Source organism: Podarcis melisellensis, assembly GCF_964234715.1.
Source record: "Podarcis melisellensis genome assembly, chromosome: 5".
Lineage (NCBI taxonomy): Eukaryota > Metazoa > Chordata > Lepidosauria > Squamata > Lacertidae > Podarcis > Podarcis melisellensis.
In genome coordinates, this window is record NC_138537.1 from 32881772 (window position 1) to 32900044 (window position 18273).

General features: G+C 39.0%; 1 protein-coding gene across 1 annotated transcript in view; it reads right to left on the reverse strand.

Annotated features, from left to right (window-relative positions):
• The window catches only part of CLSTN2 (calsyntenin 2), a 339273-nt gene that overhangs the window by 11089 nt on the left and 309911 nt on the right, over positions 1-18273 (reverse strand). The window contains exons 10-12 of the mRNA XM_081910366.1: positions 7860-8026; positions 3557-3705; positions 2609-2835 (exon numbers count right to left, since the gene is read on the reverse strand). Of these exons, the coding sequence (XP_081766492.1) occupies positions 2609-2835; positions 3557-3705; positions 7860-8026 (543 nt within the window). The remainder of the gene's footprint in view (positions 1-2608; positions 2836-3556; positions 3706-7859; positions 8027-18273) is intronic.

The window sequence follows — 18273 nt, forward strand, 5'->3', positions numbered from 1 at the left end:
TCTTCAGAGTGTAATTTCCTGCTCCATCTAAATCTCTTTCATATAAAATTGTTTAAAAATATACAGCATTACTTTTCATTTGGACTCTCATTTAATTATACTGGGGCAGCTAAGAATTCCGAGACTTTGATTTTATTGTAATATCAGATGTAAAATAAAACAATTGTATGCACAGTTTGATCTGTATGATTTTGTGTGATTATGGGCTTCTCATTCACTACCTTGCATAAACAAGAATAAAAGCTTTTTTTGTGGTGAAGTGGAATGAGAATGGGAGGAAATAGAAGGTATTTTGTCATTATTAAAATATATCTGTTGTTTTTCTGTTTTTAACTATTCTTAATTATCTTTAGTGTACATGTCCCTCAGCTTTAATAATAACAGTAATAATAATAATAATAGTGATTTGTTTGCCGCAGAGCTACTGTGGGTATCAGTCCACTGCAAGATTTGGCTCTTCTACTGAGTCAAGAGCACTGTGTGCTCCAATGGACTCACTGGGACTCCTAAGTGCGTAGAGGATTGTAGCCTGAGTTTGTGTAACTCCTTCCAACATCCCGTCCATATCACTGGAATGAAGACATGGGCACCAGATAAGGATGACAGGAAGTCTGACCTGTGTGTGATCAATTAAAACCACTTTACCTCCTTTCAGTACAAATTATACCCTTTACTAAGGTGAAGGTCAAGAACATCCATTCCCATGACTAGTTTCTGATGGGCAGCCTTCAGAACCTAACCTGCATAGTTCCAAGTATCAGTTAAAACAGTCTTAAACTGGTTGGTGCTCTTCACAACCCACACCTTTTGCATATGCAGAGAACACTCTTTAGACTGAGAGTACTGAGCTAATCAACCTTAGTAATAAAGCTAAGGATTATGGCATCTTCCCCATCTTTCCTGTGAGAGGTTGGGTCAGGTAAACCTCCTTTCAGCAGTCTGATTCATCAGGATGCTGACTATAACTTTCCAGCCTCTCTTTACCTCTTTCCACATGTATTGTGCCTGCCAACTGAGACCTGCTGTGTTAAAAACAACCAGCTTAACAATAAGAACCCACCAGATACAATACATCACATAATTTTGGATTGCCCTCTTTTCAACACCCTTCACAGAGATCTCCTACAGTTTAAAATATTGATTTACAAAGAGTTTGTAATCCAATATTTGTTGAGGGGTGGTACTCCCAAAACTATCAAGATTGTTTCGCGGTATTTAGCCGAGATCTTTAAAGCTAAATCTAAAGTTGTCTGATTTATTCAATGGCTGCTATCTAGTCTTTTATATATTGTATGTGTTTGGATTATTAATGTATTTGGATGACTTTGTGTGATTTTATTGTTTAAACTTATGCCAATAAAGGCCAAAAAAAGAAAGAAACAAGAACCACCAATCTTTGGGAGCCTATGGGCACATTTGCAAGCCACAGAAACTATATTGGCCATACAACTACACATCAAATATCTGAAGGGCAGGTGCATGGAATATAGAGTAAGCTTGTTTTCTGCTGTTCCAAAGGGCAGGACCTGAACCAATGGATTCAAATGACAAGAAAGGAGCTTCTGACCAAACATTAGGAAGAACGTCCTTACAGTAACAGCTGTTTGGCAGTGGAACAGATGACCTCAGAAGGTGGCATGCTCTCCTTGATTGGAAGTTGCTGAACAGAGGTTGGGTGTCTATCTGTTGGTCTGTCAGGGATTCTTTAGCTGTGATTCATGCATTTCAGAGGGTTGGACTAGATATCCCTTGGGATCCCTTCCAACTCTACTGTTCTCTGATTTCATGAACTCTGTTATAATCCCCTCCGTTATAATCCCCTCTCCAAAAAAATCACCCATGCTACATTTAAGCTTGTAAAAAATTCTATTGGATAAAAGTTTCTTTCAACCTAATGTTGGGTGCGAGGACTGGATCCTGTGAGCACCATGGAAAATAATGTGTGGACTCAGTGGGAACTACACTGGCAACCCATACAACAGTGCAGGCAATCAAAGGGGCCATTCATTTGGCCAATTCTGACAGAGATCTAAAAAATCTTACTTGACTCCTAAGAGGAAACCAGCTAATCCTGCACTGTCTAAGCCTGGTTGGTTGGATAGACAGGACATTGTCGTCCAAGGAGGGAGGCACTGAGACAGGCACAAATGTCTTGAGTACAGCAGCTGCACTGCCACCGCCACCCAGACAGGAGGCAGCATTTTCTTTGCATTCTGTTCCTGTCATGGGAAAGAGGCTACTGCCCCTCACCAAAATGCATAAATACAAAATACAAAATGAAGCATAATGGTGAGGTGAAGCACGAACAACAAATATGAGGCATTCAGAGTACTACTTCTATTCACATCTACTCTGCAGCATTTCCCTCCTAAATTGTAATTGTTGTTGTGAGCCTAAAAAGGGTGAAAACATATTGCCTTTCAGTGTACCTAAGAAGCTTCATGGATTATAGAAGGCTACAGAACGTTTGGAGGAAACCTAGCTGGGTCTATTATTTTTTAATATTAAGCATGCAATAGGTTTTGTCTCAGTCATATGTCCTTCTCAGTGCTACCTGGTGCTCAGTCTCTACTGTCACAGAAACCATAAACTCTTAAAACCCACAAACCTCTATCTTCAGTTTCCTTCAAGTCAGGAGGGTGTTCCATTTTAGTGACTGTGCTGACAATTCTGATATCCGGTAAAAGAATCACGCCTCTTTCTTGTTCAAATTGTGCAGCCGGTCTTGCAAAATGATCCATCCCACTTATTGTAATCTTGGGCTCCTTGGCCTGAAACACCATTACATAGGCATCTATATCTGGGATACTAATGCAGACATCTTCACCAAAACATCTGAAAAATATATTATTCATTAACTTCATGGAAGAGGTTTTAGTGTACATTCTTCCTTTGCAAGAAGCACTCAGTCTGATGAAAAAACATTTCAGCCAATTCCTTCTTCTTCTTTTTTGGAATGTTAGCACATTTGCCTTTCCCCCTTGTCTACCCATAGGGCAGCTATGAACCTACTCAGCTCCCTGTGAACATTAGGAGCACAATTACTCAAATTATTTAAAGGGTAGCTGAGCATATCATTGGTAGGCATGATCTTTAGTAAGGTCAATGCACACATACCATTTAAACCCCTTAAATAACATATAACCAACAGTCAATTGTTAAATCTGATTAGATGGCTTCTAATTGTTAGGCATTTTATATTAGGTACTCAAATTGATACTTAATGGGTTTGATATAGCTATCTTGTTAAATGTGCATCACGAACCTAATCATCCATTTTACACTGAATGCATCAGGAGGCCATTTCACACACATCCAGAACTCTATCTGAAGTCAATGGGCATGCAGGAATTAGGAAATTACTGTATAGCTGAAATTATTTCACTGTAAAAGTAAATGTAATTCTTAAGCTATTCGCCAATTCATTAAAAGACCAATTATATTGATAGATTTTATTTTCATGCCATTATTCCACATCCAAACCTGTAAGGTTCTTGATATGAGGTTTAATGAAGTATAAGCAATGGTTGAATCAAGCTCAGTGAGTATAACTTACTGGACTTTGGATGAGACTTTAAGACGGCGGATGCCTGAAGTTGGAAACTGTCTTGAGTTGATATAGGAGACCTTTTGGAGAGCTTGATTTATATTCACAATGTCATCTCCTTCTATTACAAGTACTGACTGGGAAGGATTGAAGTGATACTGGTGGGTGGAGGGCAAAGAATATAATTAGTATTTAGGGAAGTAATATAGGATGAGTCATTAGAACATTTTGAATAACAAGCTTCTAAAAACTGTTTCACAGAGACCAGTTATATTCCCATCAATTTTTTAAAAAAACAAACCTACAACTCTGTAATTTTATTAGCCAATGTTTGTTCTATATGTAAAAGCCATTTATGAGCAAGCACCCACCAGGCACTCATCTACCATACCTTTTAGTAATTATTGCAGCTATAATTAACAGTAAAATAAATTAGAAGTCAGTGGAAGCACTTTGAATCAAGACAATTTCCTCTACTCTTCATATTTAACCATCGTGCTTTTGCCATAACTGCAGCTTATTACAATGAAATATGGGGGTCATTTTTTCTCTGCAAGTTCAACAAAAATATTCTACTTTGTCAATTCCTTCCAAATCTTTATTCTAAATGGGCAGATGCTTTCTTATTCCACTATAGCAATGAGTGTCTAGTAAATCCAAATCACAAAATGCTATTGGCCTAGTGGTCCATACATGAAGCAGAATATGGTGTGCGTATATGAATTAGTAGAGACTAATAAATACAACTTCTGACTACAGGAAGATGTGCCATATTTTTAAATTATCCAACATGTAAATGCTGGAAGGGAATGTCATCGCCTGCAGCAGGTTGTATGATATGTTAATTATGTTTAGAAAGTTGAGGCAATTTTACTCTGTTTTAGTAATTTAGCATTTGTATGTTTTAAAGTATGACGGAAAATTTCTCTTGATTTTCTCCTTTTTTGTAAACCACTTTAAACAATCATGCAGAATATAAACTTTATTCAATAAATGAAATAAATATGAGATCAGGATTATATTTTACTTCACCTATACATCACTAGACATTGCTAAATTCGCTGTAGAAAACTGTGCTCGCTTGCTCAAGTTTGTTAGAATCTCAACATTTGTTTCCTTATTTACGGTACCTTAGTTTACTTTATTAGCCTAGACCAGTGGTCCCAACCTTTTTTTGGCCATTCCCCACCTAAGCATCTCTAAAATCCTGACCCACTCCCCCTCCCCCATGACATATAATTCTTATTATTCAAAAAATGAACTCCTATTCATGTGGAGGAAGCCTAACAGACCATTCACTGTTAATAACTCATTCTTGAATTGCCCCCCTTAAAAATCAAATCACGCCCTTGTGGGGCATGTGCCCCACGTTGGGAACCATGGGCCTAGACAAAATGGCACAATCCATATATATGAAATGGCAAGTGTAACAACAGATGACTAGTGAACATCTAATTACCAAGCTCACCTGCACATTCATCCTGTTCTTGTTTCCCAAATTAGGTAACGTTTCAGACAATGCTTCCTATCTCTTTGTTCCAGATTTGTGTTTTATATTTTTATGAAAAAGCTTCTTGGCATGCATGCACACAATTTGCTTCTATGTACAGGTATGATTTGCATACAGATTTATTTTTATTTTTATTGAAAGACAGGCACAATCTGTCTTTATTACTGTCCTGTTCAACTCTAGGGCCAACTGCAGTTCTTTCATCAGGACATGTCACTGTCAGGCCAACTAGAAAACGCTGCACGAGACCCTATTTCTGACAGCTCCTCTCATTTTCCTCTCCTGCTGTCACACTGACTCTCAAAATAGCTGAAAAGGTAAAAATGAAAGGAGGATCTTGAGCCATGCCAGCTTGTAGATTGGAGACAGAGAATGTTTTGAAGCTGAAAAATTAAACTCTTGCATTTATTTCTCCCACCCGCAGCTGCTTCACAGAGACAGCCGCTTGTCCATACGAGATCAGCCGTTGGGAGGCAAAACAGAAGACAAGAAATGCTGGCACTCCTCAAGCAGGCTTCAAAGAATTGTCAGCTGCAAACAGCAGTGTACAAACTGCGTTTCCTATTGATCACCAGATAAGCAAGAGCTGATGGAGGGCAACATACATTTTTAATAAACAACGTATTTCTTTATACATATTTGCTCACAGCCAAGATTTTATACAAAATATTTTTAATTTATGTTTGATAAATGTGAATTTAGCTGCTACTGTTTCTTTGAAGACGAAGAAAACCCTGGGAAATCATGTGTTTGCATCATTACAGCGGAAAAGCAACTGCTGAAAATATTTCCATTTGTTAACCTACGACTATGATATTTAGATTTTAAGCTTGCAAAAAGAAAACTTTGCTCTCCCACACATCATCCACCTAGCCTGCTTTCTGCTGTTTTGTACAGGGGTTTCCAAGTGCCCAAGTGGTGTTGGGCACTCCCCAAAGCACCGAGCACAGGGCTGACAAAGTCCCTTGTTCTGGGGTTCCCAATGCCCAGAAGCCAGTAGCCTTGAGCCAGTCATTGCCTCTCATCCTAACCTAACTCACAGGGTTGTCGTGGGGGTTAAATGAGGAGGGGGTGAACCATGTACTCCACCTTGTAGAAAAGGAGAAACATAAATGCAACACATAAACTAAATTATAAAATGTTCCTTATTCTTCTTTTGCATCCTGGTCTTGAATTCAAGCTCAAGGAGTAAATAATCTTCCATTGCAGGGACAGCTTGAATTCAAGCCAGGGATCCAAAGAATTATCTTTTGTTTGCAGTTTCAATGCAAGATAGAGAGGCACAGAGGTGTTTCCAGCTATACCACCCCCTGAATTTGTAGTTGTGTAAGAAAAAGCTGCTGCAGGAGAGAAACTGTGAGTAACTCCATGTGAGGAGTTACTGCCTGAATGGCGATGCTAACAGGGCAGTGGATTCTCTGTGAAAGCTGAGGACTAGATGCTTGATCAGATTAACTTGATCGTTGCCTAATTTGTAGCAGACATAGCAACAGTGGCTAGGACATCTAGGACAGGTGTGGAGAACCTTTGACCCTCCATTTGTTGCTGGATTACAATACAGTCATACCTCAAGTTGAATGTGCTTCGGGTTGAACGCGTTCGAGTTGCGCTCCGCAGCAACCCAGAAGTAACAGAGCGTGTTACTTCCAGGTTTTGCCACTCGCGCATGCACAGACGCTTAAAATGACGTCACACGCATGCGCGGAAGCAGCGAAACATGACCTGCACACGCGCAGACGCGCTGTCGCATCTTGCGTTCCGTTCGGGATGCAAACAGGGCTCTGGAACGGATCCCATTCACATCTCGAGGTACCACTGTACCCAAAAATCCCTGGCCATTGGCAATACTTACTAGGACTGATGGGAGTTGCAGTTCAGCAACATCTGGAGGGTCTATTGTTTCCCACACCCAATCTAGGACTAAGGACAAACAGTTCAAACTCCCTTGTTATTTTTGCCACTGCTAGGAGGTGTAATGTTGCTACATTTATAATACTGATTTTTTTGGGGGGGGGTTGTATGCCGTTGAATGCAACACAATGTAGCTTTGTTTATTATTACTGTTACTATGAAATTATACTTGCAATTGTGGATTTTGTGATGTATCTTTGTAAGCTACACTGAGAGTAATTTTTGTGTGGAAAAGGGGCATACCAAAAAAGCGTTGATGATGAAGGGAAAGTTTATTTTTTATTTTATTATTTATTTCATAAAATGCGTACACTGCTCGGTCATTAAAAGACTCATCAAAGTCATTTACAAATGATAAAATAGTAAAATCAAGAGGGGGAGAAATCACATTTGGTGGTAATGTCAGGTGACTGGCAGGTGGGCGGGGCTGTGCACCTGTCCAAGTGGCCCATGGGGTTGTGGTAGCTGAATTGTGATAGCTGAATTGTTGATCCCATTTGCCTCCTCCATCCAGTTACCCATCCCTGCTCTAATGGTAGTCATCTTCAAGGCGCTACAGTAACTGTAGCACAAGCCTGATGATATGTGTGCTGTATCTCCTGGAGAACGTGCATGTTTCTTTAGAATGTCTCAAACATACCATGAGCAGAACTGAACGCTGAAAAGCCGAAGGGTTATGAAACACCCATGGCACTTGGTACCTATAGGTTTATAAAGGCAAAAATGGAAGCATTCAGCGCCACATAGCTCCTCTTCTGCTCAGCTGCTTCCTTGCATGACTTCATGGCATATTAGATGGCTTCTGGGAATACATTTGTACTCTACCTTGTGATCTTCACTTCATAAATCAGCTTTAAATGTTATCAAAAATGATGTCAGTTCATCCCTCACCTTTAGTCCTTGGCCAAGACTCTCCAGGGAGTTAATATCCAAACCTTCCTTGCAGGCTTGCAAACAGGAAATCACTTTCTGACTCTCAATTTTGCCTGGTCGGATGGTTAGGCTGGCAAGGCTGCCATGGAAAAACTGAGCAAATCTGGGTTTAGAGACTTCACCTCCTATTAAAAAAAGAAGCACAAATTGCAGCTGATAATAATTCATAGATACATTTTTATTTATGGCTATCAATATTTCCAACACAATCTTTAAACGTCTGAGACAATTGACAATCCAGCTGCTGTTGTAATCCCAAACAGAATTCCAAATAGAAAATGGCTCGTACATTGTTACTATTTATGGTTATAATGCTCCAGACCTATTTGCACATTCTAATTCCCATGCAATTAGATTGCATGAAGGAAAGTGGGGGCATGTGCACTAGCTCTGCCCCCTCCATCCCTGTCCCTATCATCTGTCACAAGCTGAAGGTAAATGTGTGCAGTGATGATCCTGCTCTACTCCCCATGCAATTTCCCTGGAAGAAAAGGCTCCCCACCTTTTATTGTGGAAGGTGTCAGGTATGATGACAGAGGGAGGTAGAGCTAGCACACTCATTTCCCTCATGTGAGGGATTAGAATGTCTCAGTATCACCATTTATATTATTAAAAACTCCTGCTTTCATATGGGAGTCTGATGTGAAAATGCATTCTAGTCGGAGACATGGCCCTGCAGCAAGTGATGTAAAAGCTGCTTCTACTATTTTAATTTAGAAGCAGCATAAAGCTAAACATCAAACTCTGTTATATTTTAGAAGATATTTGTGATTCTATAGATGAAGAAGGAAACCTGAAAATAACATGCTGATTAAAAACAAAGCACCTACCAAATGAAAAGGCCATCTATGCTGCTTGCTGGTCCTGGGAATAGTAAATCTCTTATAAAGCAATATGCAATTAGTTACTGTTAAATTAACAAAATGGCCTTCCTACCAAATTTGCTTACCTTCTATATAAACTGACATTATGCTGCTTAGTAATGACTGCCTGTGATATATAAAACTAAATAGAAATGAGTGGCTGATAGAGGGGGGAAAACAGACTCATTATGGAGTAAATTAAGGAAATAAACCCATTCAAGATTAACATCTGATTTCAGTCATGCCAGTGGGTGAGGTATGGGTGAATCAGAAGCAATTGGATTTTGCACATTGATTTCATACACATTGATTTATTGGGGTATAGGCTGCTTTGGTTTTATTTCATCAATATCATAATTGCATACTGAGGTTGATTCTCTTACTGATTCCTGAAACTTATAATATGCATGAAGCCTGCAATTACTACCAACAAGACGTTTTTACTTGGTTTTATATTTTCAACATCTGCATCGCATTATCATACTAACCCATAGGATGTATATTTCAATATTAATACAATATTAACTACTATTGCTTTTAAGGAAGAAGCCACATTTCCAGGAGGGGGAGTCAGAATGACTATAATTGACAACAAACCACACACACACACACACACACACACACACACACACTTGTGTATGCTAATAGCAAGAGAGACATGGCCAACAGATATTTTAATATTTCCCATTTTACAAGATGCATTAACTGTATTTTTAAATTGTTAGAGAAATGCAAGCCCCTAAAGTGTCACTTGCAAAAGCTAACCAACACCCTCCTTGGGACACAAATAGAGAGAAGTACACAGCACTGACAAATGCATCAGAAGCGTTATGGTTTAAAAATAAGCATCCAGCTGAACAGTTATCCTTCTCAAGGGGTTATAGTACAGACACTGGTCACGTCTGCCATTGGCAGCACCTTCTAGGTCCACCTGAGCAGCTTCAGCCAGACAACAAGTATAAATAAAAGAGACAGTCCAATTGAAACTTATTTATAGATCCGGCAGAGAAGACAAACCCACCTGCATCATAAAAATTAATGATGAACCATAGTGTTGATGCACCACCTGAGCCCAACCAAATGTAGCCAAACTTCACAACCATTTAGTTACTTGCAAGAACAGCTACAACAACAATAAAAAGGGAGTGACAGTGTTGTCAACATTGAAATGACACACAGATGGCCTTATTTATTTTAACTTCCTAGGAAAAAAATTAACAATTTGAACAACTGAGAGGACAGTCTACTTCTGCCAAAAGGCTTCATTCATACTTTATGACTTTGTCCTTTTATTACCAATGATGGAAAACCCATAAACACTTAGGTTCCTGGTACCATATCAGCTTTGGAAAGGAAAGAAAAACATTGTTAAATAAAACTTTAGTTATTTTTCCTAACGGAATTTTAATCTGTTTCAGGTATCAAAAAATGTCACCAGTTTCGATTTCCAAAGGGTCTCTTAAACAATAAAATCACACCCTGTGCCAAGGAATTAGTACTGCACATGAATTCTACTTGGCGAACAACAGAGCATAAACTGCACACCCATACCTCAATTAGGAGAACCTAATTGAACAAGAAAGACTAATCTGTATTGAAATAAGCAAAGAAAGGACAGTATATCTTGCATTCTGACACAAAATACCCATCTCACATGAGATGCATATTCTCAGGTTCTATTTGCAACTTCATGAAAAATAATTTGTTGAATGGCCTGCACCTGTACCATCCTTTTCACACATTAAGAATTCAAATGGAGGCCCTCCTTCTGTGCCCATCCCTTACCTCAGTGTAATGAGCGGCCAGCAAAGGGGGGGAGAGACTTTTACATGATGAATTATATGAATTGACGTTTTATGTTTTGAAATGAAGTGGCATCTAGACTATTATGCAATGATGTGTTGATTTATATGTTTTGATGTTGTGTTGGAAGCCACTTGGGGTACATTTATGTGGCAATGTGTGATACAACTGAAATCTACTACATCTATATTTTGGGAAGCTGTTTGTCCGTATATCTGTTTTCTATGTATTTAGATGCTTCTTAAGATAACATAACCACATTTTGCATAATTGTTCCTGAGATCGAAGAGCAGGTTGCCATTTGTGTTTGGATCCAGTTGGACACCATTTTTAATCAAGATGGTAGACTGAACCTTTGAAACTGCACTTTTTTGGGGGGATTCCTATAAATCCCAAGCAATTCTGAATATGAAGTTGTCAATTGTCAAATAAATAAATAAATAATGACTTTCAGGACAACATAACACATACAACTATTAAGTATGTGATTAGGGCATGGAATTATAAATTCAAATAGGATATGCTTTCTGAAGCCTGGTGTGGCCTTCTTGAATAGATGGGTGATGACACTGACTTGCAGTGTCAGTTTCTGTCTCCTGCAAGAATATACCCAAATCCCATGTGTTCTTTGTGTATGAGCAAAATATATTAGTCTTCTGAAGCCTACCCACTAAGTTGGTAATATCTGAGGCCCATATACACATTTTTTCCACATTGTGTACAGTGTTTATCACATCATGTACTTTTTTGCAGTGTATATGAGGTGGAAAAACAAAGAAGCACACACTATGATTATAGTAGAGTGAGTTATGGTCTGAAATATGTATGGATTAAAATCGTTCTGTATCATGTAGTCACATGATAATTTTAGGACAGAAATGAGCAACAGAAAATATAGTTAGCAGTCCTTAGAAGCATCAACACTTACTACAAAACACTATTGGTCCTATTACGCTAAATAAAGTTGTGTTTTAATTAATTTTATTATATGACCAACCATGCCTTTTAGGCAGAAAAAGCAAAGGAGAATGATTCACTAATCTGTTTTGTTGTTGTTTTAAACATGGGATTATGGTTTGTCAGGACACAAAGAGGAAGGGGAAGAAAACAGCAAAATTACTTCCATTGTTTATATGGTAATGTGACTTAATTTGTTAGGAGGCATTGTCTGAAAGAGCTACTCAGTGTTGACTCCATTGTGGAAATGACACAAGTTAATTACTTCATCCCTCACCACAACTCTTAAGATACCAAAATGGCTTTGCAGTATTGGAAGTAATGACTTTTCAGCTATGGAAAATGGAAGTGCAACCTTTTGACAGTAATTAACTCATGTCACGGCTATAGTGACAGGAGGTAAAGAGTTATACATATAGAAAGGATTGGTTCCTGAGGGGAACACTATGAAATTGAGACTTTATCTTTTTTTCAAAGATACTCTGATGAAATCTGTGGGGAAAGAGTTCATATAACCTGCTTACTTCTCTGCCTGTCTTTGCCACAAAATGATTGTTGGTAATTAAAGAGCCAAAGGGAGCAGCTAAACCTTGGCATTATTGAAGTCATCATTTAGTAAGAGAGGTTCTTTGCCACATTGGCAGATGAACTGTTATCAGAACACAATGGCCTCTTATAAAACTGAAAGACTGCTGCCAAGGAGTGCTATTATTAAATATAACAATGTGATAATCAAACTTAATCTGATTTTACTGTCTGAAAGCTCAGAAAAGAAGTGAAAACATTAAAGAAGAGGAACATACTATATTCTATTGGTTATCACTACCAATGCTGAGACACCAGGTACTGATGCAAATGCTCTATGAGACCTTTTGAGATGTTACACATGATCCAACAAAGTTTTATCACTGTCAATTTGTGTATTCAAGAAATCTGCCTTTCATAAACTGAAAACAAGGCATATACAGCAATTCCTTATTTTTTCTACTCTCCTGGTCAAGACAAGCATTACCATACATTACTACCACAGAAGGTCCTGTGACATTACTACCACAGAAGGTTCCTGCTTGGCAGGGGGTTGGACTCGATGGCCCTTGTGGTCTCTTCCAACTCTATGATTCTAGGTCTATAAGCTGCTCTATTTCAGGAGCACATTGTAAATAAGACTCAAATAAAATCTGTATGGAGGTTACAACCTCATGAGTAGGGAGGTCAGGCACTGATAGTAGTACTGTGTTCTAAAAAAGCAGCTTAATGAAAGCAGCTATACATTAGCGGATCCTGACGAAGCTTCTACTGATTAAAAATAAATACTTGTGGGCAATGTATTTTTGAAAGCCACAGTGCACAGGATGCAACACAACTCTCCCACTACAATATTTTCTGTCACTGTGCATCAGCAAAAAAAAAACCCACCTCCTGCCCCATGTACAGTTTGGTATCAAATCCTTGTCAGGCTAATTCTGCCATTTCTTGGAATAGCCACAGCAAACAGAGTGGCACTCACCATGTTTGGCTGGTGCCTGGGACCAACATAGTAAAGTATATTATAAGCAGCTGCTTATAACTAAAATATTTATAGCTTAGCCATCCATCATTACAACAATCTTAGGGTGAAGTAAAATAAAACCCAATTTAAAACAACAAATGTATCAATAACCTACATAACATTAAAAAAAAATCATGCAAATAATGACCCAAATGGTTAAGGGCTTTAAAGTTTAACATGATCACTCTAAACTGTCCAGATATGCAACGGTAATCAATTCATCTGGTGCAAAATTGATGTCACGTGTTCTAGCCTTCTGGACAGTGCAAGCATCCAGGCAGTCACATTTGGCACTGATTGAGACTTCCAGTCTTCTAAGGTAGCCTCACAAAGTATGGATTTAACTAGTGCATCAAATCTAGAGTTTGATATAAGTGTGGGTCACTCTGTGTGGCTTATCTTACATTTTTAACAACGGGTGTGGGCGTGGGAAGAGAACAACTTTAGGAAGACTACATTTTGTGTACACAGTTGATTCCAAATGGAGTATCGGCAGTCCTGTATCAATTGGGAAGCACATGACACATTAAGTTCTATAAGGATTGGTTCTTATAACAACTGCCAGCATTTCAGTATATCTTATAATATAAAGAATGTTATCAAATTAAAAAGTTATACCGAAAGACAGTTAAGAAGCAATACCTTATGAACAAATACGTTCCCTCAATCTTGCTAAGGCATGTTAAGAAGGCAGCCAGCATGAAACAAATCCTGTTTTCCAGACAAGAAATGAAATGTCCTTATCTTGGAAAAAGACTTTTCTTCACAGTTAGCAGTAATACATTAAACATTACCTTTGACCTTTGTTTTTATTTTTAAATAGAATTCATCCCGATTTTTTCTTCTTTCTTTCCTACATTTTCTCCTACTGCTAGTATTACTATTTTGGGCATGAATGGATTTTGATCCCGATTCTCACAAAACTGCAACCTAATAAATTCTAGAAAATCTGGAAGGTTTTTAACCTGTTGGACTTGAGGAGATTTCACCCCTCCCATATCCAAGAATCTGCTGATGTTCTCTGCTGATTCTCCAGAGAGGAGGGGGCGGTTTCTGCTCTCTACCTATTCTGCTCCAGCCTCACATCAAAGTGTCAGAGAGAGAAAGACTGAGTGTTAGAGAGAGATCGTGTGTATAGATAAGGTTGCTGCTAAGAGCAGCTGCAGACACTCAGTGCAGTTCAGACCTCATTTAGCTCTGTATATAGTTGTGTATTATAGCTGTAAATAGAATAAAGAAGATATTCTACAGAGCTGCTCTCCGAGTCATTTATGCTCTGCTATACTCTGCTGTGCAACGACTGTCTTCTTGTGGAAGTGAATCCGGTGCTCACAACTCTAAGCTGTGAGTCCACAGCACTTTGACCTGTTCCTGTGCAGAAGGTGGTCTCTGGAAGTGCTACCCAGCTCGTCTAGCCCAGTCGGAGCTGAAGTGGATAAGTGCAGTTGGTGGCACTGGCTCAAGGGCGATGCTGACAGGACTGTCTGTCCTTCTCCTGCTGGTTATCCTAATTGCAAGGGGTCCAGCCTGCTTTATTTATTTATTTATAGAAACCATGAAAATCAATGAATGCACAAAAGGTCATACAAGAGAGAAAGAGCAAATAAGTATGGGTGAAAAAGGATGACCTGCTTTTAAAGCAAAGGATTAAGCTTTGAACTTGAATGCTGTTCTGGAAATACAACAGAATGGAAAATAAAAACTCTAAAACAGTACTATAGTTATCACAGATTAATGCCCTTTGAAATGTTGGCATTTAGTTTGGAGGTCAGGTTTGGAAATGCAATAATATGACATCTATATGCTGCTTTGATCCAGATTTACTACATAAGCATCGTGTGAATGTGACTGCTGACTTTATTAGACTTTCCTTACATTTTACCAATAATACTTTTTGTACAACCAAAATTTCCTGTCATGAAACTTTGCTCTTCTTTGTGGTTCAAAGAGATGCCATATGTGGTCTTAGTCATGTAGGATCTCAAGGCATGAGTGGTGAGGATTCATTCGAAGATCTATCCCAAAACTTGTTGTCTTTCTGTTTACTAGGGAATAGAATTACGCCAACAGTGCTGTTTTGTTTTGTTTTGTTTTGTTTATGGTCAAATCAATGAAACAAGACTGTATATCTGTTAGCCATGAGCAATAGTTGCAAAAAAGGAAAGTCAGGTTTTCTTCCTGCAGCAGAACACAGACAATACACTTGCATTTAGTGGATTTCATTTATATAACAAAGATATAGTGCGATACAGTGTCCCATAATGAAGAAAACTGATACAAGTAATAACAACGCAATCCTACCCCATCTGTGTTGGTGCCTGGGGTTGAGTTAGTTAGAATGGCATGCAGACTTCTTCCTACCAGCTTTTGCCGAGGACTGACAAAAACTTTTATGAGCATTTGTATTTGCACTTTTCTAATAAGTAAAAGAATTCATATTTGAAAATAAGTAAATAAATAAATGTCCTACAACAGAATTTACCAAACAAACTCAGTTAGGTCTTCTTCTTATGGAATGGGCCTTTTCGGCCCCAACTTCCCCTGTGCACCCCTCTATAAACACCAAATTGGTTCGGGGGGGGGTCAGGAGCACCCCCAGAACAGAGCAGAGGGGATGGTGATGTTCCATTTGGGAAACTGAAATGCTTATGTAAATGGAATGTTTGTAATAGTGTGACATTGAATTCCACTCTTTGGATTTATAAATGGATATTACTTTTTACTAATTAGATATCTTGTCTAAGATGAGTGCTTCCCATTCTGTGTAAAAACAACCAAAATGTGGAGATGGATCCTTATCTTTCCATTTAAGCCCAATTTGAATTCTACTTGCTACCAAGAAGACAAAGATATGAACATAGCTAATTGTGGAGATTCCCTCTCCATCCAGAATTCCCAGCAAAAGTGCCCTAGTCTCAAATGGTCAGGGAGATCCTGTAACATTTGGGATATGTCTTATGATTCCATTCCAGAATCTCATCACCAGTAGTGAAGAGAAAGAGAGAAAGAGAGAAAGAGAGAAAGAGAGAAAGAGAGAGAGAGAGAGAGAGAGAGAGAGAGAGAGAGAGAGAGATCTTGCCTTGTGGCACTTAAGCAATAATTAGAATGCTGATTGCTCATGAGAAACAGTAGGTGTGGGATTTGGTGCCAATGAGATATTACATTAAAAAACATTTCTCTAATGCCTTTTAAATTGGAAACTGCAGGTTCAGTACAGAGGAACAGAGAGCCAAATCTTAATCCCCATTTTGTGATCCAAGATCCTTCATAATTAAGGTTCTTTGGGAGATGAACCATTAAGGTTTATTAAAATCGCAGATCCATAGAACAACTATATACAGTATAAGCAATGCTGAGATGAACACAATTTCAGCCACAGTTATAACAGAGATAGCCATATAATCATGAATTACTACTCCACCTGTAAAATCCTAACTTCTTATAAAGACATGAAGTTATATGCCTAGGATTAGAGTTAGGTGAATCTATCAAGTTTGGTCGCTCTCAATTTTTCCTTTTTTGAATCTTAAGTTCAATTCTCCATAATTCCACATCAGCTAGTGAGCTGTTATTTTTTTAAAAAAAATTAAATGAAAATTCACTAGCATTTTAGTACAAATTTCTCCTAAAATGCAAATTTTTGCAAAGGTATTTTGTCTAATATAATGCATTGCTTTCAGTAAGATATACTTTATCCTAATAAATGTATTTTTGTATACCCATTACTTGTCTGAAGAACTACATTGCAAAATCATCTTCAATGATGGCTGTGTTTCGGTTTATGTATTATTTCAAGAAGCGTGAATTAGCTAGATAGACTTTCCTTTAAATGGAAACTGAATTAAGTTTGCCCTCATCCCTGCCTAGGAGTTGCAGTTCCGAATGGGAATGTTCTATCTTTTATTCTAACCATTTATTTTGCTTGGCAGAGTTTACGTAATGCATAACAGGCCTTAAATGGGCTGTGTTATGATATGAGTGTAAATCCATTACCCTGGGTCTCACCTTGCTAGGTAAGCATTTTATAGCCACAGAAGGAACTCTATAAAACCCCTTCTGTACAAAATCATCTAGTGCTTTCTGCCAGTGCTGTAGTTTTTTGGTGGAATGCAGATGGGGATGGTCTGAAAATAATATAACAGCTGCAGAAATATCACCATCGTCACAGCTCCTCCAATGTCATCAATGATGCATTCCCTGTACCTTGCACCTGCAAGTTTTTTTCTTAAAATCCTGGCTGTCCTTTAAACTTATTACTCAGTTGGTTAGAGCGGGTGCTGATAACACCAAAATTGCAGATTTGAGCCCTGTATGGGACAGCTGGGACGCAGGTGGCGCTGTGGGTTAAAGCCTCAGCGCCTAGGACTTGCCGATTGAAAGGTCGGCGGTTCGAATCCCTGCGGCGGGGTGCGCTCCCGCTGCTCGGTCCCAGCGCCTGCCAACCTAGCAGTTTGAAAGCACCTCCGGGTGCAAGTAGATAAATAGGGACCGCTTACCAGCGGGAAGGTAAACGGCGTTTCCGTGTGCGGCTCTGGCTCGCCAGAGCAGCGATGTCACGCTGGCCACGTGACCCCAAAGTGTCTTCGGACAGCGCTGGCCCCTGGCCTCTTAAGTGAGATGGGCGCACAACCCCAGAGTCTGTCAAGACTGGCCCGTACGGGCAGGGGTACCTTTACCTTTACCTTTATGGGACAGCTGCATGTTCCTGCATTGCAGAGGGTTAGACTAAATGATCCCTCAGGGTCCCTCCCAACTCTACAATTCTATGATTTAGAATCCTGGATAGTTGGTTATTGGAATATGCAACCCATAGGTATTTCCAGTGCTTTTTGTTCTGGGGGGACGCAGGGATATGCATACCCCTAAACATTTTGTGAATCTAAGTTTGGCCTCATTGAGGGGCAGTATTTCAATATGAGTAGGAAAATGAGAGTACCCCTAAACATTTTTTTAAAGAAAAAAAGCACTGGGTATTTCCAAGCATCCTTGATCCATTTGTAGCTAATCTTGTGTAGCTAATCTTCCTTCCTAGCAACTTCTTGTTGTGGAGGGAATTCTGAGATTTGTGGTACAGTGGTACCTCTGGATGGGAACGGATCCGTTCCGGAGCCCTGTTCGCATCCAGAAGTGAACGCAACCTGCGTCCACGCAAGTTGAGATTTGGCGCTTCCTTGCATGCTTGTGAAGTCATTTTACGCGG